This window comes from Galeopterus variegatus, unplaced genomic scaffold, assembly GCF_000696425.1.
Source record: "Galeopterus variegatus unplaced genomic scaffold, G_variegatus-3.0.2 Scaffold136, whole genome shotgun sequence".
Classification (NCBI taxonomy): domain Eukaryota; kingdom Metazoa; phylum Chordata; class Mammalia; order Dermoptera; family Cynocephalidae; genus Galeopterus; species Galeopterus variegatus.
In genome coordinates, this window is record NW_007726247.1 from 230,945 (window position 1) to 256,829 (window position 25,885).

The 25,885-nt window shown below is 39.1% G+C and overlaps 1 protein-coding gene across 1 annotated transcript in view; it reads left to right on the plus strand.

Annotated features, from left to right (window-relative positions):
• GRM3 (glutamate receptor, metabotropic 3) overlaps positions 1 to 25,885 on the plus strand; it is a 225,380-nt gene that overhangs the window by 117,807 nt on the left and 81,688 nt on the right. Inside the window, exon 2 of the mRNA XM_008589295.1 lies at positions 7,760 to 8,371. Within this exon, the coding sequence (XP_008587517.1) occupies positions 7,904 to 8,371 (468 nt within the window). The 5' untranslated portion in view covers positions 7,760 to 7,903. The remainder of the gene's footprint in view (positions 1 to 7,759; positions 8,372 to 25,885) is intronic.

Genomic DNA, 25,885 nt, shown 5'->3' on the forward strand with positions numbered 1-25,885 from the left:
GTCTTCCTTGAAAATTGCAACCATTTTAACAGCCTAGAACTCTGTCTCTGCCTCTTTGGGCCAGTAAAACTGCCACTGCTCCATGGCAGGAAAGTGCCCCCATGCAAAATACTGGGGAATCATGAGGTTTCCCTCATGTGTTTCTTTCTCTCAAGGATCGTAGTTTGCCTTCTGTGTTTATCCAGTGTTATAGTTATTTTCATCTGGAGGGCAAGTCCAATACCAGTTGACACGGTGACAAACAGAAGCCAGCTACAGGTATTCTAAAGACTTCATTTAGTGCTAGGCAAAGGTGGCGTGTTTCAAGCATTTTACCATTTATGCACTGATGAATATTTGAGAGATGGGGGTAATATTTTTGTGGAAACACAAATAATATGTGTTCTCTTCTGTAGACTTGATTGGGCAAGCATGGAAAAGTCTTCCTAAATCCTAATTCTATGAACCTAGAACAGGTTGTTTTTCTCTTTCTCTCTCCACTTAGCAATAGATAATTCTTTCTCAGTAGGAAGCAGTAAGGGTAAATTCACTATGCAGAACATTTTGAAATTATACAAGAAAAGAGACTGTATACACACAGGACATTATTAATAATGGCCCCTTGATGGATCATATTGCCACTAGGCAAAAATGTTTTCTTATAAATGATATTCCTGAATTTCTGCCTCTTCACCATTTTGTCCACAGCTAGAGGGATAGTTTTTGACAAACCCAGTTTCTATACTCTCTGTTCATGCTGACAAACCTGTAACATCTATTAGACTTGGCAGCTCCTAAGAGGAAGAGGACAAAGGTTGACTGCAGGGAGTTTGGGGCGGCTCCAAATCATAGGCTTTGTAATGAGGTTAGGAAACTTGAGGATGAAAAAAACAGCTGAAATGGCAACACACACACACACACACACACACAGAGAGAGAGAGAGAGAGAGAGAGAGAGAGAGAGAGAGAGAGAGAGAGGAAAATACTGTGCCTTTTGGTGTTTAAAAAAATATTTACTTCATAGGGAAGTGAATAAATTTTTCATGTATTCTATACTGAGTGACCCAACCAAGTTAATACTATCGATTGGAAGTAAATTACCAACAATTACCCTAAGGCCCAAACTTTAGCACAATTGTAAATCTGTTTGCCTACCTCATAAAAACACTTTCCTCTAATTTCAGAAGATAAAGGAAATAGGAGATGTGATTTTTATTTTTTAATTTTTGGTGGGGCAGGGAGGTGTCCAAAGCCAAACACTGTGTGGGCTTTTCTCCTTTTGGCATCGTCTACATCCCTTTCTTGGCTCCATCATCCCAAATGGCAGTGACCTCTCTTCAGAGTAGTCACCCAGGGTTCCTGGGCTTCTCCCATTTTCTCTACGAATAGAATGGGCTCACAGGAAAGGGTCTCATCAAGTAATTCCCACTATTCGACCTGATTTGGGGGTTATTTGAAATTTTATGTACATTATGGGATGTCAAACAATCTTAAGCTCAAGAAATTTGAGGGAAAGCAGAACTCTTCTTCCCAACTTCAAATCTTAGTACATAGGCCTGGCCTCCACTACTCTGCCCTGCCATTCGTGCTTGCAGGGGACTTAACCTGTCCTTTGATGTGTTGCTTTTTATTCCTCCTAATCTCTCAGACCAGCAATACAAGGGGTCTTCAAAATGCTTGTGGAAGGCTTTGTATTATCGTTTAATTCTATTTTTCCACCAGCGGTTTGAAGTACCCTCCTATGTATTCTATTTCTAATTTCTCCAAGTGCTCTCAACTTTTCCAGTTTTAATTTTTACTTTTCTTGTCATAAAAATTGACCAACAATTTAATGTCACAAAGTCAGATCATAGATATATGGGCCAAATTTCTCCAGTGCCAAAGTTGAATCTTGACCTACTATAACATCATTTTCTTTTTAGCTATTTTCTTTATTCTCTAAATGGAATTTCTAAATTATATTTTAAATCTCTTGACCAATCTCTCAAAACTTTGCATGTTACTTGGAATTTATCATTTAATCAACATTTGATAACTGTGTGTGAGGCACTATGAAAAATACCACGTCTAAAGCATTGTCCTTGATATACAGTAGCTTACGATCTAATGAGGAAGAAAAAGCAATCTTCAATTAAAAAGCTATGTAAATAAATGATAAAACAAACTATGATCCTCATGATAAACATAGCACAAAGTATATGGAATTCAGCAAATGGAGGGACCCCTTACAGCTGAAGTAATATGAAAGACTACATGTAGGAGAAATTTTAAGCTAGGCCTGCTAGAAATAACTGTGTTTTAAATAACTATTCAGAATAGCTTCTTTATGGCTCCTGGGGGAAAAAAATACCTTTTTCCCCAGTAAGAGAAAAGAAATTACAATCATGCAATGACATATTCTGCTATTAAAAATGCCAGGATAGCTACAGCCTCTGTTTACCCAATTGAAAATGGCAGTCTAAGAGCAGGGCCATAGCCTTTGTTGCCTATAATTCTGTCAGCTGAAAAATTATAAAGTCATGGTTAAATTGCACATGCTAGTACTTGCCTAACTTGGCTCCAGATTGGTTGGGTGCTCAGGCTTTGAGTACCCTCAGAAGGGTTTATTTCTGGGAAAGAGTGAGCATGGTTTCTGGCATTATATCTCCTAGATTGATCCTTCCCTATCCTTGGATAAACTACTCATTCATTGAGTCAAAATGGATTTCACAAGTCCCTGGGCAAAGTCAAGAGAGAGAGGAAAATACATACTACCATATGCAGAGTATAGAAATGCTTCCTGCCCACATATTCCAGGGGTTATATTTACAGCAAACTTCTGAGATTCTATTAATGCACTGATTAATAAAACATTGGTGAGCAGGTTGCCTGTGGAGAGGGCTACACGTGCTTGTTTATAGTTGACACATCACTCATCATCTCTGAATGGAGAACTTTTGACTGTAGAGCAGCAGTTCTCCAGATGCATATGAATGTGGCTGCAGTAGGGAGCCTGTTTATCTGGGGAATGTGCTGCTGGCTGATTTATAATGAAAGAAACCTGAAAAGAAGTGATTGGTGCCCTTTTCCCGCAATCCGATAAGCTGTTACACAGAGATAAACAGTTGCACTGAATTAAGCATGTTTGTCTATATTTCAATGTTAAATTTTAATTTCCTCCTCTTTCAGTTTCTTGGGGCTTCATTTTAAATAATGCTAAGTGTTTCTAAATTATGCATGTCCCTACAGTCTCAATCACTATAAATTTTGCTTTAAGGAAAAGGTAAATAAGAAAATACTAAGACAGTGTATTTAAACATTACTATAATTGATTTTTGATTTGTAATTCTCTAAGACTACATTAAATGTTACTTAAAGATGCTCTGACAGACAGCTTAGAAAAAATATTTTACTGACTAACATTATTATCACAACTTGTTTTTATGGTCTGCATATCTAATTTTTAAATTAATATATGTAGGATGAATGAATTGCTTTTTGAGTCAAGCACTTAATAATAATTATCATGTTAAAGGAAACCCATGGTATACTTACTTTCAAGATTTTCACAAATGATGAAGATAGTTGGTAGAAACAGAGATGAGTATTTTTCCATCACTCTCTATATAAAAATGTCTAAGCACTTAGAATGTTTCTTGACAGCAGAAATAATGTTCATTTATTTACAATTAAAACATACATCCTAGATATCCAGCTCACAGCCTAGCACACACATAGTAGGTGTTCAATAAGTATTTGGTGAGTAAATGCATCCTGAGGCTTTGAAATAAAATAATATGAATGTTTCTTATTCAGTATTCTCCTGACCAAAAACTTCAGAAATAAATGTAGGTTAGTTTGGCATCACATCTTTCCTGGCTTTATAGGGACCCACCTAAGTAGCAATTTCCAAATACAAAGGCAGCCTTTTCTCTTGCATATATACAAAGTACTTCCTATCTTTCCACCTGTTGGCAGTTCTATCATCAAAGAGTACAACAGGAAAAGAGCATCTGGGGTGATTAGGCAGGTAATGAAATAAAATGACCTATTTCTCTTCTTTAATTCCCATTTCTCATACAACGAATAAAATGGTAAAGAGTCATTTGCAAACATAGTTGTCATGGATGTCTGCATTCCTTCAAGAAACATTTGTTGAATATCTTCTGGATTGCAGGCACTATGCAGACCCTAGATATGCAAAGATAAGTAAAACACAGTCCCTACCTGTGAAACTGGTAGATTGATGTATACTATTACTTTTAGTGTAGTGTGATGTTTCATTTGAAGTCTTCTTCGGCTGAGAACACTTTTCCAACAGGGAATTAAGCTTTCTATAGATTGTAAGGTCATCTTTACTCTTTCAGTAGACAAACTTCCTTCACATTCAAGAGATGTCTATTTTTTTAATATAAAAATACATGGTAAGCCTGTGTTGATGGCCTCTTTTTATTTATTCTTCTTTTAGGCACATAAAACAATTATTTTATAGAGCAATTTCTGCATCTTTATCGTTAGCGGTAATGATCGCAGTGTCTACTTCCTTCCACAGCAGTTTTGCTTCAAAGGGAATTGCACACAAAGATCAAAGACCAAAAACTGATATGAAACCCAAAAAAAAAAAAAAGGCTCTACTGCAGTATCAACTTTTTAAAAAATTAATAATACTAGACTTTCTGGTGCCCCATGGCAGATCTCTCAGAGAGGCTCTGGGTTAACACTGAGCATTCTGATGACTATTGCCGTCATTGCAGAGATTCACACCTAAATAAATAAATGAAACCAAAGCCAGCTGACCGCGTGTCTCAAGAAAACAACCCATCACTTGCTCCACGTGAAAGGAACAGAAAGCACATGGAAAGCTGTGTTTAAAGGGCACTGCTAACTTGAGAAGGGAGAAATGTCAAAAATGTTGAAGTAAACACAAGACTAGCTCCTGTCTTGATTTTTCTGTTGAGTTTTGGTTTTTGGGGTTTTTTTTGTTTTTGTTTTTTGTTTTGGTGCCTTAAGAGGAACGGGTAAAGGGACATGAAAATCAACTACAATGTATACTGAAAAGTTAAAACAAAAAAAAAAGATGAACAATAAAAAAAAAATCCTAAATGCTGTGTCATTTCATTTATGCCCAATGAGCACACAAGAAAACAAATATGAATTAAAATAGCAATAGCAAACATTTCTTGAACAAGCTATAGCAGGAATATAAAGCAGAAAGTAAACAATTTGACTTGGGAAGAGAGATAGGGAAGAACTTCAGACTTTCCTGGTAGTGACTATTGAGTCTTAAATAAGTGGGCATTTGCCAGAGAAATGGGTATTGAAGGGCATGTCCAGCAAAGAGAACAGCACGAACAGAAGCAAGGGGTCACTGACCTCCTGGGCATCTACTGAAGTGCACATAGTATGTCTGGAGCTTAAGGTTTGAAGGCAGAGGTTGGATGAAGCTGATGGGTATGGTGAGCAGTAAGACTTGAGCCAATCCAGGACAAGATCATGAGAAATGAGAAGAGCTTTGTGAAAAGAAGTCTCTTCTTAAACCTGTAGGCAAGATGGGCCGGCCCGGTGGCGCACTGCTACAGTGCGCCGCTTGGGAAGCGCGGCAGCGCTCCCGCCCGAGGGTTCAGATCCCACATACAGACCGGCCGCTCACTGGCTGAGCGAGGGGCGGGAGCAACACCGAGGGTTGCGATCCCGTGGCCGGTCCTGGTCCGGTACGGGTGCGACACTGAGGGTTGCGATCCGTTGCCAGACACGAAAAAAGACAAAAAGGAAAAAAAAAAAAAAAACCTGTAGGCAAGAGAAAGTCATTATAGATTGACAAGATAGGTCACTCTGAACAGGAATTAAGATTGTGCATTAGAGTGTCTCATCCATTGGACATCATTCAGACTGTTAACATTTGCTAATCTGTCTGACAGCACACAGGTGGTGTGGCTTTCAGGCATCCTGACTGAGTCTGGGGGCAGATAGGAGAGCCCCCTCTTTCATAAAACCCCAACAAAACACAATCATGCATAAAAGTAGGAGAGCAGACAGGAACACTCACCTACACACACAGGGGCATGTGGCTGCACCTTGCCAAAAGAGTGTTCCAGGAGTCCCATGCTGTCACATCTCTTACCTAACCTTAGAGATAATAAGCTCAGTGTATCTGTGGGGCAGGGAGGTGAAGAAGCAGGGTGAGTGTGCTGCCCAAGTGTTTGCCCCAGTGCTGGGAAGTTGGTTGTCATTATACAACAGTAGGTCCAAGGGTTTATGTGTAAGTGCTACTGGACTGCTCCACATCACAGTTTGGGAAAGTTCCCTGGGAAGACAGCAGCCAACTGTCAAAAACATGATCCTCACAGTAGGGCTTTGCCTGATTCCTTATGGATGCATATGTTTTAGCATATGATGTAAAAAGAAGATTGATTTATGGAAGTGTCCTAAGCTACAATCTACTGTGCAAACCCTCGCAACAGCATTCATGGCACTTCTCGAAATGTGAGGCCACATCAGCAGTTGCCTTATCCTGGCTAGAGGAGGCAGCCACACTTTCCCCATCTTCTATAGTTGTGCATGTTACATAATAAAAATTTAAATTTTTATCTTTTTCTAATTCATTAAAAAGTACTTTGGGGATGGGAGCAGCTCTGTAGGAACCAGTTGCTCTGGTCCTGCTACAGATTACAAGAATCTGGCACTGTGCAAATAGAGAAGAGGAAGTGGCTTTGAGAGATGTTAAGAAGGTAGACTCTACAGGGCTTAGTGGCTAATTGGAAGAGGGCAGCAGGAGATGAATTGGGGAGGACTCGAGTTCAGATTTCTGACTTGAGAGCCTGGATACAGAGAAGATCCATTCACAGAGAAAAGGGAGTTTATAACATGCAGAACTTGAGGTGTCTGAGGGACATGTGGGTAAAGCTGTTTAGCAGGCAGTTGACCTAGGAACCTGGAGCTCATTTAAGTGGTAGTTGAAACTATGAAAATAGATGAGTTAGCCCAGGAATGGGGGGTTGGGGGGACAGGAGAATGGGGGAGGAGAGGTGTCAACAGTAGAATTTGAGATATAGTCAAAAATGAAGCATGAAAACAGACACCTAGGAAGTTGTAACAGCTAGAGAACGGTCGAGATTTTAATTAAGGTCAAGGAAAATAAGCACTGCAACGGATTTGATTTAGACACTAGCAAATAAGGAATAGCTTTCTCCAGCGTCATTTTGTTGGGGCAGTGGAAGCAGAATCTTAATTGCAGTGGCTGAGAGCATCCAGGATGACAGGAAATAGGATAATGCCACAGATGACTGTTTTGGAGAACTCATCTATAAAGCAAAGGACAAGAATTGGTAGTAGACATGCAGAGATGGTGACAGAGTTAATTGTGTTTTGTTTTGTTTCCAAATGCAAAGGAGAAGAGCCCTTATAAAGGGTAAGCTTACAAATGTGGCTGAACAAGTGTGGATACAGACCCATATTAAGTTGCTGCCCTACCAGTAACAAATGAAATGACTCAGTACAGAGAGTACTGGACTTGGCATTAGAACAACTGGAGTTCGAACCCCACCTCCATTCCAAGTACACTTTGTCAGGTGACTTTACCTCTTTAGTCCTCAGTGGACATTGCAGTGAGATGAGACCATTAAGATCTACATCGCAGTGTGTGGTAAGGACTGGTAAGAATACCTGTGGGAGAGTGCCTGGTGTGGTGGTGCAGAAAATGGTGATTTGAGTCAGTATCCTACCAAAGGTCTGATTGGGAGTCATTGATGTAATCACTGTTGCTTTCTTTACCATTTTTGTTCATATAATTTTTATCTCTTTAGGAATTTGGTGACAGGCTCTGTTAGCCTGTCCATCCCTTATTTGAAGGACTGGCCAAAGATCCAGTTTGGAAATGAGACAGGAGGACTAGCGGGCAACATTGGCTCCATCCGTTGATATCTCCCAGAGGTACAGAAACGGGACTCATGAAGATGTTGACAAGACTCCAAGTTCTTACGTTAGCTTTGTTTTCAAAGGGATTTTTACTCTCTTTAGGGGACCATAACTTTATGAGGAGGGAGATTAAAATAGAAGGTGACCTTGTTTTAGGGGGCCTATTTCCTATTAATGAAAAAGGCACTGGAACTGAAGAATGTGGGCGAATCAATGAAAACCGAGGGATCCAACGCCTGGAAGCCATGTTGTTTGCTATTGATGAAATCAACAAAGACAACCACTTGCTTCCAGGAGTGAAGTTGGGTGTTCACATTTTGGATACATGTTCAAGGGATACCTACGCATTAGAGCAATCACTGGAGTTTGTCAGAGCATCTTTGACTAAAGTGGATGAAGCTGAGTACATGTGTCCTGATGGATCCTATGCCATTCAAGAAAACATCCCGCTGCTCATTGCAGGGGTCATTGGCGGCTCCTACAGCAGTGTTTCCATACAGGTAAGATTGGCCAAGGCTATTGTTAAAAGGCCGTGTCTCCTTCCTTTTATGTCTTGGGGAAACAAAAAGACAATATCCTAATAACTTCTTCAATGGGTGACATTAACGATGTAATTGTTAATTTCTATGGATATTTGGTAATGAATGTTTTCAAACAGAACATTTCTCTACCAATGAAAATTGTTTAGAAGTATATCAGGTAGCTGTTGCAACATAACAAACTGCCCCAAAATTTGGTGGTTTAAAATAGTAGTTTACAAGTCTGAAGATCAGCTCTTGTGAGCTGATGGAGGCTGGGTTTAGCTGGGGGTGGCTCTGCTCCAAGTTGTCTCTTATCTTCCTCCTGGAATCAACAGGCTAGCCCAGGCATGCTCTTCTCAGAAATGGCAGAGGTGCAAGAGAATGCAAACTCAACTGCACAAGCCACTTTCAAGCTTCTGCTTGCATCACATTTGCTCATACCCTATCAGCCAAAGCAACAGACAAGGCACTGCCCAGAGTCAAGGAGCAGGGAAGTACGCCCTGTCCATAGCACAAGTGAAGCAAAGTTACATAATATAGAATGACCAAATAAGATGAAGTAATGATTTGAAATCATTGGTAGAATCAACCACAAGAAAGTACAATATCCCTGAGCTGTGTTTTTTCACTCCTATTTTTACTAAAGCATCATTTTTTTAGAGACACAATATAAACAATTTTTCAGGATGTAAACCTAAATTGTGTATAAAGAAGCCAGATGATTACTACCAAAAGAAAAAGGACTAATTTAGCACACAACTTAAATTAGATAAAAGCTGATAATTGGCTCACATAATTTTGTTAGGGAAAGAAGAAACATATTATTCAAACTTTTACAGTGCTCGGGTCACAGAATTTTAGAGATGGGAAAGAGCTGAGAAATCATCTAGCTCAACCTTCTTATTTCTCAATCCCCAGAAAGACTGGTTTCATGAAAACACCCAGGTAGGCAGCACAAGAACTAGAACTCAGATATAGCTTTTGTACCTTTGTGTTCTTCCAACTACCCCATGTGATTTCTATAAATAACCTGAAGTTTGGTATTTTTTCTGGTGAGAGCGCTAATGTCACAGTAATAAAAGTCCATGATTCTAAGAGTCATACAATTTGTCTCCTACCGAATTACTATATTCAAAGCCCCAAACCCAAAAGGAAGCCATATTACACTCATGTTTTCTTTATATGTCACAAACCACTTAAGTTGGCTCTATTTGCATTGGAATAACCTTATTTCTATATCCCAGATTTGCAGCATTTAAAATTCTACATAGGATTTTGTACTGTTCTAAATGAGCTATTTCAAATTCTTTCCTTCTTCAGAGCACACAGTCATATTATAAGTAATTAGGATAATTGGTTTTTCATAAACACCCTTTTACTTCATTAGATGGATAGAAAATACTGCACATCTCAAAGCACATCATATTAATTTTGCCACTATTTCTGTACTTGGATCAGGAGAGATTGAATTTGCTATTTGAGAAGAGAGAATTTAAAATATATATCTGCCATAGTTCAATAATAATTTCATGAGATGAGTGTCAAACAATTCATAAATATTTATATTATACTCAATATTATCACTAGTAAGGATTACATGTATGCTTTTTCCGACCTTAGTTTCCCCCAGTGCAGTAAATGGTACTCTATAGCAGATGTGTAAGTATCAATTTATCCAAAGTAACTAACAAACTATGTTTTGCAAATAGATTTTTTAAGTCAAATTTTACTCTTTTACTACATATGTACTCCTTGGAAGATGTCAGACTGATTTAGGGGGAAAAAATGTGGACTACTAAAATGCTGTACTTTCTTTCATGGGAAGAATCCACTTCTTATTCACCAAAGGACCTAGTTTATCATTTCATTTAGTTGGTCAATATCACCATAAAGTCATAAATGCTGATATAGTTTTTGTCTCCACAATGTAAATAAAGAAACCAAAACTATCATGCTATAATGGAAAGAGTGCTGATTTTGGCATCAGAAAGACCTAGGTTTGAATTTCAACTTCGCTATTCATTGGTTAAACTATAAAATGAAGAAAATAGTATCTACCGCAGAAAGTTGTTGGAAGAATGAATTGAGAAAATCTGTGAAAAATGCCTCACCAAAAAATTAACAGATTCAATAAATGGTAACTATTATGTCCTTAAAATTATAGGAAAAGTCAGTGGAAGAGTCACATCTAAAACCAACTCTGTGGCCTTCCCAGTGGCCAAGCAGTCCCATGAAGTCATCCCCCATATGATTAATTGGCAAGTCAATCTGTATTAAGCTTCTACTGTGTGCACTGCACTGTGACAGGGGTTAGAGAGAACACTGCCTCGACCTCAAGGAACTTAAAACCTGGCAGTGGGTATAATATAACTCTGAAATAACAGTGACTATAATTCAAAATGTGTTTGTGTGGCTCACAGGTAAGAAATAACCTCTACAAAGGTTGACTCTAAGGATGACTGATAGAATGAAAGTTGCATTAGAGAAAGGCTAATGAGGCCACAGTGTGAATGAGATGCTGGATCTGAAGAGTCTGATCAGAAAGTTGTGGTAGATGTCCATGTGCAAGGGAACGAAGACCTGAACTGGAGTAAGAGGGTGAGCTGGAGAGGAAGGGACAGAGGAGGAGGCTCCACTCCCCGCTACATGGCTCCCAGGTCCCCTGACTACCCATTCTCTAATCAGGCCACACACTGCTCAAGGCCAAAGTAAAGCTGGAGTTGGAGCAGTTAGTCTATGCACTGACCTCCAGGCACCCCTCCAAAGAAACCCTCAGCACAGGGCCTGCTTTCATCTTGGCATCATGGATGAAAAGAGGTTTTAGGGGGTTCTTATATAGCTAAGAATTAAAGTATGTTATCCCTTTGAAACATATCTGTACTTTAATAAAAATTCTAAAAAACATAATCAGTGGCAACTCAAAGCAATGCATTCCTTGTGGTGAATTTAAGGCACTCTTATACACTAATGAGGGGAAGAGGAGAGAAGATTTTTCTGAGTACATCTTATACTCACCCACACCTGCTCCTGTGACTGATTCTGGTCGTACACCCTGGTGTCTGGCAACTGTGGTGGCAGCGTGTAGCTGGTTGCACTGCCATCCATTTTTAACTACTTTTGACTAAGTGTCTGCTTGAACTGAGCAGGGGGAAAAAAGGGTGAAGCTGCAGAAGAAATAAGAGTATGAATCCATCACATAATTTTAAAAATATCCACCACCTAATTGTAAGATCCAGTCTGAAACCACAGCCCAGAGTTTTCAGTCACAAAATTGCCTGTTGAGAGAGAACTTTGGAGAATGATAAATTTGTGCATCTTCTCTTTTGTGTGGGTCAGTTTAGACACTATAATCTCCCCATTTGAGCCTGATTGCTTTATCAGCTGGATTGCTTCAGGCAGTGCTTTCTGTCCACCTTCCTCTACTTTCCTCATCTTCTCCTGAAGGAGAGGAATTCTGGAAGTTAGTTCATACAGTAGGCAGTGTTTGTGGAGAGTGAAAACTTCATGAAAGGGGGATTTTTTTTGTGGTTCATTGATCCTCTTTATTTATTTATTGAAACATAATTGACTATACATATTTATGGGGTACAGAGTTGACTATCAGTATTTGTGTACAGTATGTGATCAAATCAATATTATTAGTATGTTCAGCATTACAAATTGTAATTATTCTTTGTGTCCTTTACCCAATTACTCGCCCTTTCTCACGTCTGGTAACTGTAGGTCTGTTCTCTCCTTCTGAAAGTTCAACATTTTATTGTGGTCTTTCTTTCAAACAATGGAATACTACTCAGCCATTTAAAAATAAATAAGAAAAGGGGAATTCTTAATGACGTCCTGGGTTAAGCTGTATCACCACTGATGAAGACCTGGATAATTATCTACCTAACATTCTTATTCAGTATGACAAACCACTCTGTGGTGGTCCCTTTTATAAAGCAACAGTATTGGCTTCTCAATTTGGTAATCAATGACAGCTAGCATCAAAATCCTTCTATATTAGCAAATATATGGAATCTACTCATTCCATCTGGTGAATAAGTTCTTTTCAAAGCATTTCTAAGACTTCATCCTGCTCTTCTCTACAAGCCTGCAATCTACCCACCTCAGGGAAAATAGCATTTATTCAAGAAGAGACTCAGGTTGATCGCCTTTTGCTAAGCAATTGTCTACATAGTACTTATTTTGAAGCAATGCTTATGCTTGTGCTTTTCAAATAGACTGCAGTGAGCTCCTAAGTTTGTCCTGTCAAAAATGTTCCTTTAAATGTTCCAGAAAAGTTCCTCACTCTTTTCAGAGAACGCATCATTTCCTCAGTCTGTCTTGCCTAGATGGAGCACATTTTAGCTGAACATGGCAGGTATAAGTTGACCCAATTATTGCTTTGTCCCTGAGTGTTAAAGTGACCTCAGCATAAATGGGGATAGGATTAGATGGCATCTAAAGGTTGAGCTAACAGAAAGGGCAGAAGAGAGCCTTAAAAATTTTTTACTATGTCTTTCTCGTTCCTGGCATAGTCAGGACCCTTTTTCAAAATTTCAAGCATTATGCTTACCTCAGGAACTCTCTAACTCTGGGAGATGGTCATTACGACATAGTTAACATGACATGGATTTGGACATGCCCTGAATTGCTCACATGGTATCTCTGAGAACAGTAACCCTTGAAACTAAATCCTTTGCAGTAAATTTCATAGATTTTAGCTATGTGGGGTAAGGGAAAGGGCACACAAACATACCCCATTCTACTGTACCTCCCTCCTCTACCCCATTTCACAGTGCTAAAGTGGACCACCACTAGTCAATTGTATTAAGCATTGCCCTCCTTCCATGATTGCCTTTGGGAAGAATCACACATGGATTGCTAGTCTTATAATAGGAGCATCAAAAAAATAGTTGAAGCATTTGGAGGTGCAAAAGCCTTCATATAGTTAGCTATCTCTAAGTATCTACTACACTGAGAAATGGAAACAGTTATACTTTGTGGATAAACAGATTACATCTAGAGCAGAGTTTCTCAATCTTGGCACTATTGACATTTTAAGCTCAATAATTCTTTGTTGTGCAGGGCTGTCCTGTACATCGTAGGATATTTAATGACATCCCTGGCTTCTACCTACCAGATGCCAGCAGTGTGTCAACCTGTGACATCCAAAAAGGTTTTCATACATTATCAAATTATGAAATTACCTTTCCTTTCTGAGAGTCACTGATCTAGTGCAAGGCATATTTAGGGCTAACATAAGTAAGAGTTCTTAGAAGTGAAATAGATAGTCTGGAAGGAAGGAGTGGAAGGAAGTGAGTCCTTTGTCACTGGAGTAATTCAAGCAAAATCTGGCCTATTATTGAGGAGACTGAAGCAACATATTAATATTTGAACTATATGACAGTTAAGGGCATTTCTTAATTTTATTACATGTTGCTCAATCAAAATAACTCTACTATTAGGGTGTAAGTGATTACAAAGGAAATATCTAAAACACGAAGCAAAATAAATAACAGGTTCTGTTTTTCTCATGATCACTTGGAAGCAGAAGTCCAGCCAATTGTTATTTCACTTGATTATGGTACTATATTTGTGAATTTGGTGAATTAGGCATTCAATTATCTATATATTATAACTTGCGTACTCATATAAAATTATTTTTCATCAGAAAATAAGCATTTCATTAAGCATATATATTTTAGGTACAGCAAGAATATTATTGTGCAAAGTCTTAATGATATGGAGCAGATAGAATATAAAATAAAATTTTTAAATAGTAGACATTTTACAAGCCCCTGAGACATGTGTAAGCAAATCAGGAAATATCAAGTCCGTACATAAAACAGCTGCAAGTAGCATCTCAGTATCAACTGACAACATATGTACTAGGAGACCGGAAGAATTATAGAATGAGCAGAAAGGAATGGAGTTGAACAGGAAAAAAACAGAAAACCTGCCTTTGAAAGTCTCCCAGGAAAGTTCCTTTCTGATAGTTTACAGGATGGTATCTGCACAATCTTTCATAAAAGAAAGAGTGCAGTGTTTTTCCCACCTAGAATGTAATGTCCTTTAGATGCCTGTATGCCTTGCAAAATCCTACTCTCCTTCAGTCCTCAGCTCAAACCCTTTCCTTTTTGAGAAAACTTTCCTAGGTTCCCACAACATAAGAATACATCTTCATTACCATCTTATTAAATATAATTGTTCATTTGCATGTCTATTATTCCACCAAACTATAAGCCACTTGAGTTTAGGAATCACATCTTTTTGTCTTTGTGTTGCTGGCACCCCATCAGGTAGAGAATAAATATTTTTTGATTGAATTGAAAGAATTAACAAGACGATAACCTGCTACACTTCCAGAAGGCTGAAAATCCCTAAACGAACCTTGAATTGGGGGTCACAACCATGACCCAACTAATCCAGATCAGCTTGGATGTTCATAAATGAGAAATAAACATTTTCCTGCAGTGTAAAACAGGGTTTGACACAAAAGAAAGATGAGGTAGCAAGGTGAGCGTGTGGGACAATATTACCCCCATCTCCCCACCTTCACTGCCTACATGTGTGCCACAAGATGCCTGGATTGAGAGCAGCTCCAAGGGTTCTACTCCATTTATCCTTAGACCAACTATGCCAGAGAAGCAACATCCAGGACGCAACACAGCTAGACACCCAGGGCCATTCCACACAAGGCTAGAGGTCATCCTGGTTCTTACTGTAATATAGCTCTAGGTGGTCTTGATGCCAGACGAAGGGTCTGCGGATGCCCGGTAGCCAGCCTCAACCCATCCCATCCTCTTACCAGGTTCTTTACTCTGCCACAGGATAGAGCAGGGTCACTAGAATGTGAGAAAAGGTTTAACGTAACAAATAAGAAATACAGATTTCACGGAGAGTGTGCAGCCTAGCTCCACAGACTGAGCAGGGCCCACTCCAAGTTTAACACAAAGGTAAGAAATACACATTTAAAGTTCAGTACAGAGTGCATGCTGGCTCAAGAAAGTGAGAAGCCATTTGCTGAAAGTAAGTTTGATATAAAGTAAAGCATACACACTTCAACCAGCAAAGTGTGGATTGGCCCCAGGAAAGTGACCAACAACCCTGCCTTCTGCTGGGATTTGGCTTTTATAGTTTCACTATCTAATGCATATTCAATTAAAGGGTGGTTCCCAATTATGGAACATAGTCTTTCACGTGCTCAGTTGGTCTCTTCTTGGAGCGTGTTCATTGGTCAAATCCTATCACATGCACCAGGCACAGTCAAGAATATTCTTTGCTCTCTAGCACCTCTAGTGGAAGATCATTCAGAGGATAAACTCCACCTTTCTGAGCATGCCCAGCTACTAGGGTTATATAATACCTTTCTACTGAGCATGCCCAGCCACTGAATTTGCATAAGCCAGCCCCTTGTGATCTCTTTTCCCTGGTCAGTGCTGAAAATAGGTCTAACTACTAACAGTAACTTGGGGGGTGGGGGGCCTGAGACCTTGGGGAGTGGTTTGAAACCCAGAGGTGTGTCCTGTTACCTGAGCCCAGGGAAACTGAGCACCTCCTGCCTCAGTTTCTCCACAGAAAGAATGTGCAGAGTGCCTACTATATGCCAGATGCTGTGCTTGTAGCTAACACAAAGGAGAAGGGAACATCATCCTGTCCTAAAGGAAAGCAGAGTTACAGCATTAGCGATCCATTTACTAATCTATCACTAGTGTGTCTATCACTCAAAAAGTAAAAATGATAGCTGCATTTAGTGAGTTTAATATTACACATACAATGACCATGGCAGAGGTAAGTTACTATAAGTTTTTGATGTGCCATTCATGAAAAACGTCAGCACAGTGATGAAAACTGTGCATGCAGACTGACTAGGATTTACTTAACCCTTTACTGTCTCTTTCCTCATGTCTAAGATGGAGATATTAAAAGTACCTCTCTCGGGGCTGGCCGGGTGGCGCACTGCTACAGTGCGCCGCTTGGGAGCCCGGCGGCGCTCCCGCCGAGGGTTCAGATCCCACATACAGACCGGTTCCCGCTCACTGGCTGAGCGAGGGGCGGGCGCAGCACCGAGGGTTGTGATCCCGTTGCCGGTCCCAGTCCGGTACGGGCGCGACACTGAGGGTTGCGGTTCGTTGCCGTACACGAAAGAAGACAAAAAGGAAAAAAAAAAAAAAAAAGTACCTCTCTCACTGGGTTATGGTGGGAATTAAATAAGAAAATACATGAAAAGTGATAAAAATGGTGTTTTACATAATAAGCATTCAACATTTTAGTAGATACTATTATCTATCAGGGTTTTTTCACTATCTCCAGTCCAAGAGAAACAATTCCAAAAGAAATTGAGATTCACAAAAGCCAAGTACGAAGTTCAAGTTTCTATCACATTGCAAGTAACAGAATCAACATTAGAATCCAGATAGCTTGCCTCCCACACTGCTGTCCTGATCACTGCTACAGTGCGCCACTTGGGAGCGCGGCGGCGCTCCCGCCGAGGGTTCGGATCCCACATACAGACCGGTTAAAAAAATCAACATTTTAGTAGATACTATTATCTATCAGGGTTTTTTCACTATCTCCAGTCCAAGAGAAACAATTCCAAAAGAAATTGAGATTCACAAAAGCCAAGTACGAAGTTCAAGTTTCTATCACATTGCAAGTAACAGAATCAACATTAGAATCCAGATAGCTTGCCTCCCACACTGCTGTCCTGATCACTGCTACAGTGCGCCACTTGGGAGCGCGGCGGCGCTCCCGCCGAGGGTTCGGATCCCACATACAGACCGGTTCCCGCTCACTGGCTGAGCGAGGTGCGGCGCAACACCGAGGGTTGCGATCCCGCTGCCGGTCCCGGTCCGGTATGGGTGCGACACTGAGGGTTGCGATCCGTTGCCGGACACGAAAAAAGACAAAAAGGAAAAAAAAAAAAAGAAAAAGTTAGAATCTTTATTTCTTCTGAGACTTTTCATTCTAAAGCAATCTCACAAAGCTCGTTGTTTTGAAACCTTCCTCCATTGCTCCTGCTGCTTTTCCTCCAGAATAGGCAATGCTGTTCCAGGACTTTATCACAGGGAGGGAATTTTTAAATGTTTTTGTCATTGTAGCAGTAGCAATTTTAAAATGTTTCTGTCGTTGTAGAAGTTTCTCACTGGACGTAATTATCTAAGATACACTGTGTTTGTTTTGCTTTCGAGTTAATTTGTTTCTTAATTAATTACCCTTCTGTCATGTGTTTATTTGGAAACTACTCTAATGAAAAACTAGGGGTTACCATCAGGACCACTGTTCACAGGACATCAGTTCACAGGGAAATAGAATGGCCCGTGGCTGTGAACCAGGCTTATCTTGGAGGTCACACACCTACGATGGAGGTCATGGGATAAAAAGCCAGGAATACAGACATTCCTGAAATATTAGCAAGTGTCTAATGCTATGATTATAGAGCAATAGGTAAGCTAATTGAAATAAGACTCCTGACACTTTTAGTGAAACCTAAGATATGATTTTGCTTTAATACCACAAAGCTCTCTTTCCAAATTACCATCATATATGTGGCTTTTTAATGGATTGATGTGTACAGGGCTCAGTATTTCAATACGGAGAGAGCCAACTCTTGGCAGTTTATAATAATGAAAGTCCACTGACTTAATGTAGTAGTAGATCTATGAAAAAAATGGCAGTTGAAAAGTCAGAGTATTTTTCCAATTAGTGGACTTTGGGAATCTAAGAATAGTGTTCCAAAAACACCTGCAGTCAAACTCTAAGCAAACATTGATGCTCCAGGAGGTATATCAGTGGGATTTCAAACACTAAAATTGTGGTGTCATTATTTTTGACATCACCACCTGGTACATTATGGAAATCCCTCTATTACTAGCAACAAAGTCTTGATTCTTGCCAGCTCTTTCACTTGAGATTCCAATTCTGCAGGAGAGAATACAATAGAATCAACACCTTCAAAATTATATTCCAAACATAGACCAGGTTTCCTTGCCAAGTAGTTACAATGGCAAAGCATCTTGACACATCTGCCATCACTTAATAGGTTTGAATTGCAGGGTGTGCATCCCAGGGACTAGTTGGTTCCTCCAAGGCACTATGCCAACAATTTGGGTAGATGCTATCAGGTTCACAATGAGGACTCATAGAATATAAACCAGGCAATTAAGCTCTCCCAATGTGGAAAGCAGATGTGGTTGAACACATAATCTATAATTTGTTCAAAACTTTTCTATAAAAATGTAACTTTCCATCAAAATAAAAAATGCATATGTGCATTAAGCACATATTACCTATGTTTACAAAGCAGTTCTAAGGAATATCATTTATACAAGATTTAAAGAAATGCACCGATAAAGTAGGTTGGTGTTATCCAGTGAATTTCAACTCTTACCAATGGCTGTTTAACTGATTCTCGGCTCCTCTATGTTAAAGAATGTTATCTTTTCTGAGGTGCTTCCAGGAATTTAAAAGTTTTTCAGCTTTTCTACAGTCTCCAACAACCACTATTATTTATGACCTTTCTTCCAAGAAGGAATTTTGTCTGATTACCTTTCCCTGACTCTTTCAAGTTTGATGTCATCCATGGTAGTCTTTTTAACATAACTTTGGTCATGCAATTCCCTTAATTAAAAAAATCTAATGGCTTTTCTTCTTAAAGAATAAAGGTAAAAGTACTTTCAATTGCATATAAAATCCTTAGCAGTCTAACCACAATCCCTCTATCCGTCCTTACCTTCTGCTAATCCCCACCAGGTACTGGGTACCCTAAAAATACTGAACTATCTGACACCATTGAATCAGATATGCACTTTCTCATCTCTGTCTTTGTGTTCTCTCTTCTACCTAAAAACTTTCCTTCCTCTTTCACTGCCTGGAAAACTTCCACTAATTCTTCAAGATCAAGCCTGAGTGCTACTTCCACCTGGGAGCCATGACTCATCTGAGTGTAATTAGTCGTTCTTTTCACCTGTGTTTTTGTATAAGCTGGTATACATGTACCTCAAAATTTTATCCTTGGTTATGTTTCTTTGTTTCCCACCAGACTATAACTTCCTGGACATTGGGGGTACATTGCTCATCTTGAACAACCTAGATTTTAGAAGAGTGCCTTGTAGAATTGACATCAATCAAAGTTTGCTGAATGAACGTCTGCTGAATTAGACACTATCATCATTCCTATCGCTTTTTGAGCATTTATTATGTGCCAGCCAGTGAGTTAAGTGCTTCACATGTGTTATTATTTAATCCTTACTTCATAAGCCAGGGGTGACTACTATTCCCTTTTTACAGATGAAGGAACTGGAGCCTAAGGAGTTAAAATAACTTGCCTAAAATCACACAGCTAGTTAGAGGAGCTGAGATTCCAGGCCCAAATGATTCCAACCCTGTGCACTAAACCCTGCCCTATTTGCTTCTTTTGTACCTGACAGCTATGTTGAAGTAATGAACACTTAACAAGGAAACCATGAATAACACAGTTACGTTTGCTACAAATAATACAGTGTATATCCCTCTGCCCTAAATTATTTCCACAGGACCTCAGAATTAAATAATAATCCTTTAAAGAAACATTAGGCTATTGCCCTCACCTCCCCTCCTGGGAGCCATGACTCAGGTGGGCATACTAACAGCTTTCACCCTTTGGTTAACAACCAGCAAGGATAGGAATGTCTTTTTTAATTGATAAGGCTATTGTATTTGCCATATTATTGTTACTCAAGTGACTTCATGGGCCACAGGAAAATATGGATTAATTTAAGTTATGGCTCTGTTAAATCGTTATCAAAAATCAATATTTAAGGCATCAAAGGATGCGTTTCTAACAGAGATTTTGCTGTCAAGTCACACTGGGCATCATGCTTTTGCAGGTGTTGCTGACAAACAAACATACTCTGGACCCATTATGACATAGTCCTTTTGATCCCACTGTTGGTGATTGGAACCCAAACAAATTCAGTTCCATTATTTCTCTTGAAAAGTTATTCATGGGGGAAAGAACAGATGCAGACTGATTCAGTGGGCAAAATGCCTTATTGTTCATCTTGTAAGTACCTGCTGAGCCGGGGTGGAAACAAAGTTATTCCTTAGACAGAGTCCTGTTAGTGAGGGATTGAGACAGACACTTGTTAAATTGTGGAATGGCATTACCGCGGTGAGAAACCTGACATGTCTTATAATGCCAGTCTCCTGAAATGAAGTGATTCAAGGAATCCTTTGTGGTCTGCATATGATTTTAGCCTCAATGATAAGCTATGAGAATGCCAAAATGAATAACCTTACTATTCATAAATCCCTTAGTTTCAAATGAAGAAAGCAAAAGTGTCTGATCTGGGTTGCACTCCACAGGTGTCGAGTGCAATGATTTCAGGAGAGATTTAGAATAGAAATAAAGATGACTTTGTGCCATTTTTGAGGGTTTCTGCATGATTAAGGAGTCTTCTGTTTGGAAGGTCCATGGGAAATCTTCAAGACTGAGTCATGTTATTAAATGGGAATGGATCTTTGACCGATTTATTTTTTTGTGCCCATGGCATGTAAGAGTTGGTGACTTTTGCAGATTATACTGAGTAAATCGGCATTTTTTATTATCCATTATATAATTTCCTAAGTCAAGATTAATCCCTGGCCTTCAGAAATGGGCTCCAGTTAACTGTTTTCATGCAAAATGTTCCCAGATGTGCTGCAGGTAGTGTGGCCAAAAAACAAGTGACTAATCCTTTCTGCAATAACAATATGATTGGCATCCTTTATGGGCAGATATCTCATGTGATGTGCACAGCTTGAATTCCTCAGGCAGTTTCTCAACTATATACCACCTCCAGTTCTAGTTTAAAATACAAACCAATCTGGGATTTTGTACATCTAATAGTGCAACTTGAATACTCTGAATAGGAGAGACACTGAGGTCTCAACATCACGACTTCTAGGACTTGTGTTTTGCAATAACCTGGGCTATGAAGTAGCAGGCGGCTAAAAGTGCAGTACTAGTGGTTCTCTTCTAGGCTCATATATAACCATTTAATTAAAAGAACTAAACAAAACATTCAGCACCACATGTGTGACACAACAATTAAAGGTGAAGGCTTATTCTTACAAAACAACCCCAAAGAGATATGTGAATAGCACAGACTACAAAGGCAAACCCATGGAGGTTATTATGGAGTTTCCAGATTCTCAGCACAGCAGCAATGGTTTATTTTTCAAATGTATACAGTTCAGGTCTGTATATAGCATTTTTCATGGAAGTAAGCATTTGATGCCTCTATGCCATCTGGAATTTTTGTAGCTAAGCACTGGTTCACATAAAAGCCAGTTATCATTGTTCCCTTTAATGTATTAGCACAGCCTTGGAAGTCAACAACTATGAAAGTTCTGAAAAGAATCGTCATGATAGAAAATCACTTCAGTGGGAAACTTATTTCTACAAGACTCCAAACATGCATAGTCCTTTTTGTCTTTTTGTTGAAAAAAAAAATATTTGGCATTGTGTCACCACAGAAGACACAAAGCTCATGTTTAAAATGGGTACATTGTGAAAATCCTGAGTGGGAACAGTGACCATGGAACTGATGTGGGGCCTCATAGCTGACTCTGAAATTCCCCAATTCACATTCTCTGTGATCACAACATGAAGAGTAGTAGACTGCCTAAGGCCTTTTCCACAGTTTATACTCTTTTGCTCCCATGATCAGAGCATAATTGAAATGAAGCATGGTACCTGGAATCCTAAAAAGAAGAGTCCCTATGACTTGCTAAAAAAAAATGTCAAGAGAAGTAAAACTCCCAAATAAGTTGTTACTTAACTCAAAATTTCCACCTGTATGAGTAGGGTTTGGATGAGTACAGTAGCATCATGCCCCAATCAGCTATTGTGATTATGGGGAAGATAAATTTTTATTTATTTCCAAAGCAAGAATAATAAGTAAACAATTGATATGAGCTTATTATGTTTGGATACTTATGTATCTTGTACATGATGCAGTTGTCTCCAGAAAAACCTTACCTTACCGGCAGACCTTCGTATCAGTTCATTTGGCGAAGCCTACCTTAGTTGTATGCTTATATGAATCCTACTGTAGGTTTACAGGGTTTGAGAACTAATGCTACATGGATAAGACCCTTAGTCTGTTTTCCTCAGACAAAAAAGGCAATTAATTTCTAGCCTTAAGGGAATTGGTGCAATGGCCAGATCCAGTTGATATAATATTGACTTCTTTTTGTATACTCCTAGTTAATACTGAGATAATTTGGAGAAATTTGCTGTAATTGTATGAAAACCTTGGCTGCAGACTCCTAAAGGTCTAAACCAACTTCTTGTATTATGTGTCATCTCATTTTGATGAAAAATTGAATATGATTAGTGAAGGATTAACATTGCACAGCAAATTGCTTATCAGTAGTGTTTGAGAGTAGTTTTACATTGCCTGCTGGTGGTCAGCTTATTATTAGAAAAGGTTATATGGTACAGCAGCAAACCATCAATTCATTCATCATTTAATTCATTTATTAAACATTATGGAGCATCTTCATACTCTCTGAGGCATTGAGAATACACAGATGAACAATGCACATCCCCTTCCCGTAAGAGTTCTCACTCCAGTGGAAGAATTAGTGAATAATCTAGAAATCACCACATACTTTGGTTAGTGCCATTTTTATCAATGCTGTTGAAAAAAATATATAAATAAGCTACAACATCATTACATTTCAGAACTGGAAGGAACCATAAAGATGGTCTAAGCCTTTTGCTTTATGGGTGAGGAAATGGAAATTCACAGGATGAAGTGACTTTCCAAATTCTACACAACCAATAGGCAGAAAAGTTAAGATTAGAACCCAGTCCCTTGATTTTCCCAAAGGACTAGACTTCCTCTCTGAAAATAAAGTGATATTACATACGGAGAGATGTAAGTTTCCAGATTTAAGTTAAAATTACACAAGTGAGGAAAGAAGAAAACTAGGAAAAATGAAGTTACAAATGCAGAGTTGAATGTTGCAGCCTCGACATGCACCAGAAATCCAAGGGCAGCTAAAGTCAAAGAGGGATTATTAAGTGTTTTTTTCTCTTTAGATTCCAAAGCAGAATTCCTCAAAAGCAAACAGAAAAGAACTATTTCAGTCTTAGCATTTTGTAAGTTACTGTTCTCAGACTATCCTTTTTGGAAAGCCTTTTAAAGATTCCTAATAGTTTTAACAACAGTAGTATTTTTGTGTCAGCTACTGTTGTGTTGTTTTATCTTCTTCTTTAAATATTACCATTATCCCATTTTATAGACTGAGATAAGAGCTTGGATTGCAGAACAGATTGAGTATATCTGAGAAGAGTGAGTATAGGGGGTGGTCCCAGAATTCCTGGGATCAAATCCAGTCTTTACCACCTGTGGGCTCTTCAGTCAAATATATTTCAAGTCATAACATGTTTGTCTGTTTTTATTTCTGAAGCCATAAACTCCTGTATTTGAGGACCACGTCATTCCTTGTTAACAAAAGCATACTTTTTCATTCATCAGTTTGTACTTTGTGGTGGCTCCATAAACATTTGTTTACTGACTGACCATCTATACAGTCAACAATGATCGTCTGAGAATCTACTGGGAAATTTCCACTGGGAGCGTGAAAGCTTCAGGCTATAAATACCATGATCAGGCTTGGCTTTACGATTTATGTGAGAAACACAATGACCTTTTAGCAGAATCTGTTATTTCCTAGGTCCTGGAGGCTACATGCAGGTAAATAACGTTTAGCAGGAGCCCTTTCCAAGAGTATCATGTACTACTGTATTATATTCAATGTTCAAATATTTTGGGGTATCCATTTTCTTGGTGGTTTTAATTTATCCAGGACTAGGTACTGCAATTTTTTTCACTGAAGCCTATCAAGTCACAAATGTTTTTAACCTTTTTGAACTCAAGACAAAATGCTTGGGATGCTGGACTTGACCAGATTACTATTATGTTTTCCAGCAAATGCTACGATCTAAAATTAATATTTTTGTCTTTTTCCCATTTTTGTAGCTATAAACTGGTATAATTTAGAATGGGCTTTACCTGCCATAGTGGACCAAAACACCAATGTTGAACATCTGCCACTATTTTCCCAATATTTTCCCCTCCAATTGAACTCAATTCTACCCAGCTTCTCTGATTTACCACATTCTCAAATCTACATGCCTTTGAACATGTTGTTCCTTCTGCCTTCCACAACCTTTACTACCTGTCCGTTCACCTGATCCATTCAAGGGCCCCTTCTCCGAGCCTCACTTAGGCTGAGCCACGTGCTCATTTTCTGAGCCTCTTTCACTCCTTTGTATATTTCTCTCGTGGCACTAATCTCAGTGAAATTTACTTTCAGTGAACCTGTGCTGATTCCTAGTAATCGCCTGGCTCATTTCTAAGTGTTTGCATGAGCTCTGTTAGAAAACTCACCAAAATACATCATCCCCATTGATTTGTATTTATTCTTGATTTATACTTCCTGTATTTGCCCTTCCTCATCCCTTTCACCTTCTGAAAGTCCTCCCATTTATTGATTTCTCAAAGATTATTGATAGTGATTCCATAATTTAATCTGCAGTTTCTTCCAGAACTCATTCCTGGAGGCAAACTCAGTATGATTACGGGCTTGTCTTTCGGTCTTCTACCTTGGTGTGAGATAACTTTTTCATATTATTTGTACTACCACTTCCACCTTAGGATACATTCTCAATGGGGAGAATGAGAAAGCTAGAGACACTGAGCAGTGTCTTTCTTTGACTCATATGGAACCCTCTTCCCCATCCACTGGATCTACCTCTTCCTGTCAGATCTTCTCCTAAAACATAATTTCAAAACAAAACAATAGCAACAAAAATCACTTTGTTCTATTTTCACATTCTGTGCTTTACTGTCCCTCATCCTCACATGTTCATGCTGATCTTTTACACTGTGCATGGGGACGTCCCCACCACACCCACAGCAATACAGCACCCTTGTCCCTAGTTCTTTTAACACCAAAATCCCCCAGGGTGACCCAGCAACCCAGTGGGTTCTTTAGAGTTCTTGTTTCCTCTGCGTTGCTGGAACTGTTCCATATCGTATTAATTATTTTTTAAACCCTCCTCTCTATCTTAAGTTATATTCCTTTTCTAGAGTCTGTACCTATGTGACGTATATCTCTACTTTTAAAATGTGTTTTTCTAAAACGTACATAAGTAGATCCTGCTTTTCTTTCCTCTGCTCCTAATAGTAACGTAATCGAGTACCTTTCTTCCAAAATTTCACATTACTTCCCAAAATGATTCTTCTTTTATCGTTCAAAACAATGTCCAGTGTAGGGGTTCCCCTTATTTCCTCATGCTTTCTCAGAGAAATCATATGGCCAGCAAACCAAGTCGGAGATGTTTCAAATGCTCAGCTTTTGAAACATTTAAATAAATGAGACAGGAGCCCAGCTGACAACTACCTGGATATTCCCCAACCCTGGTTTTAAGTTTTATATTAAAAAGAAAGCTCCTACTAACAGCAACTAGGCAAT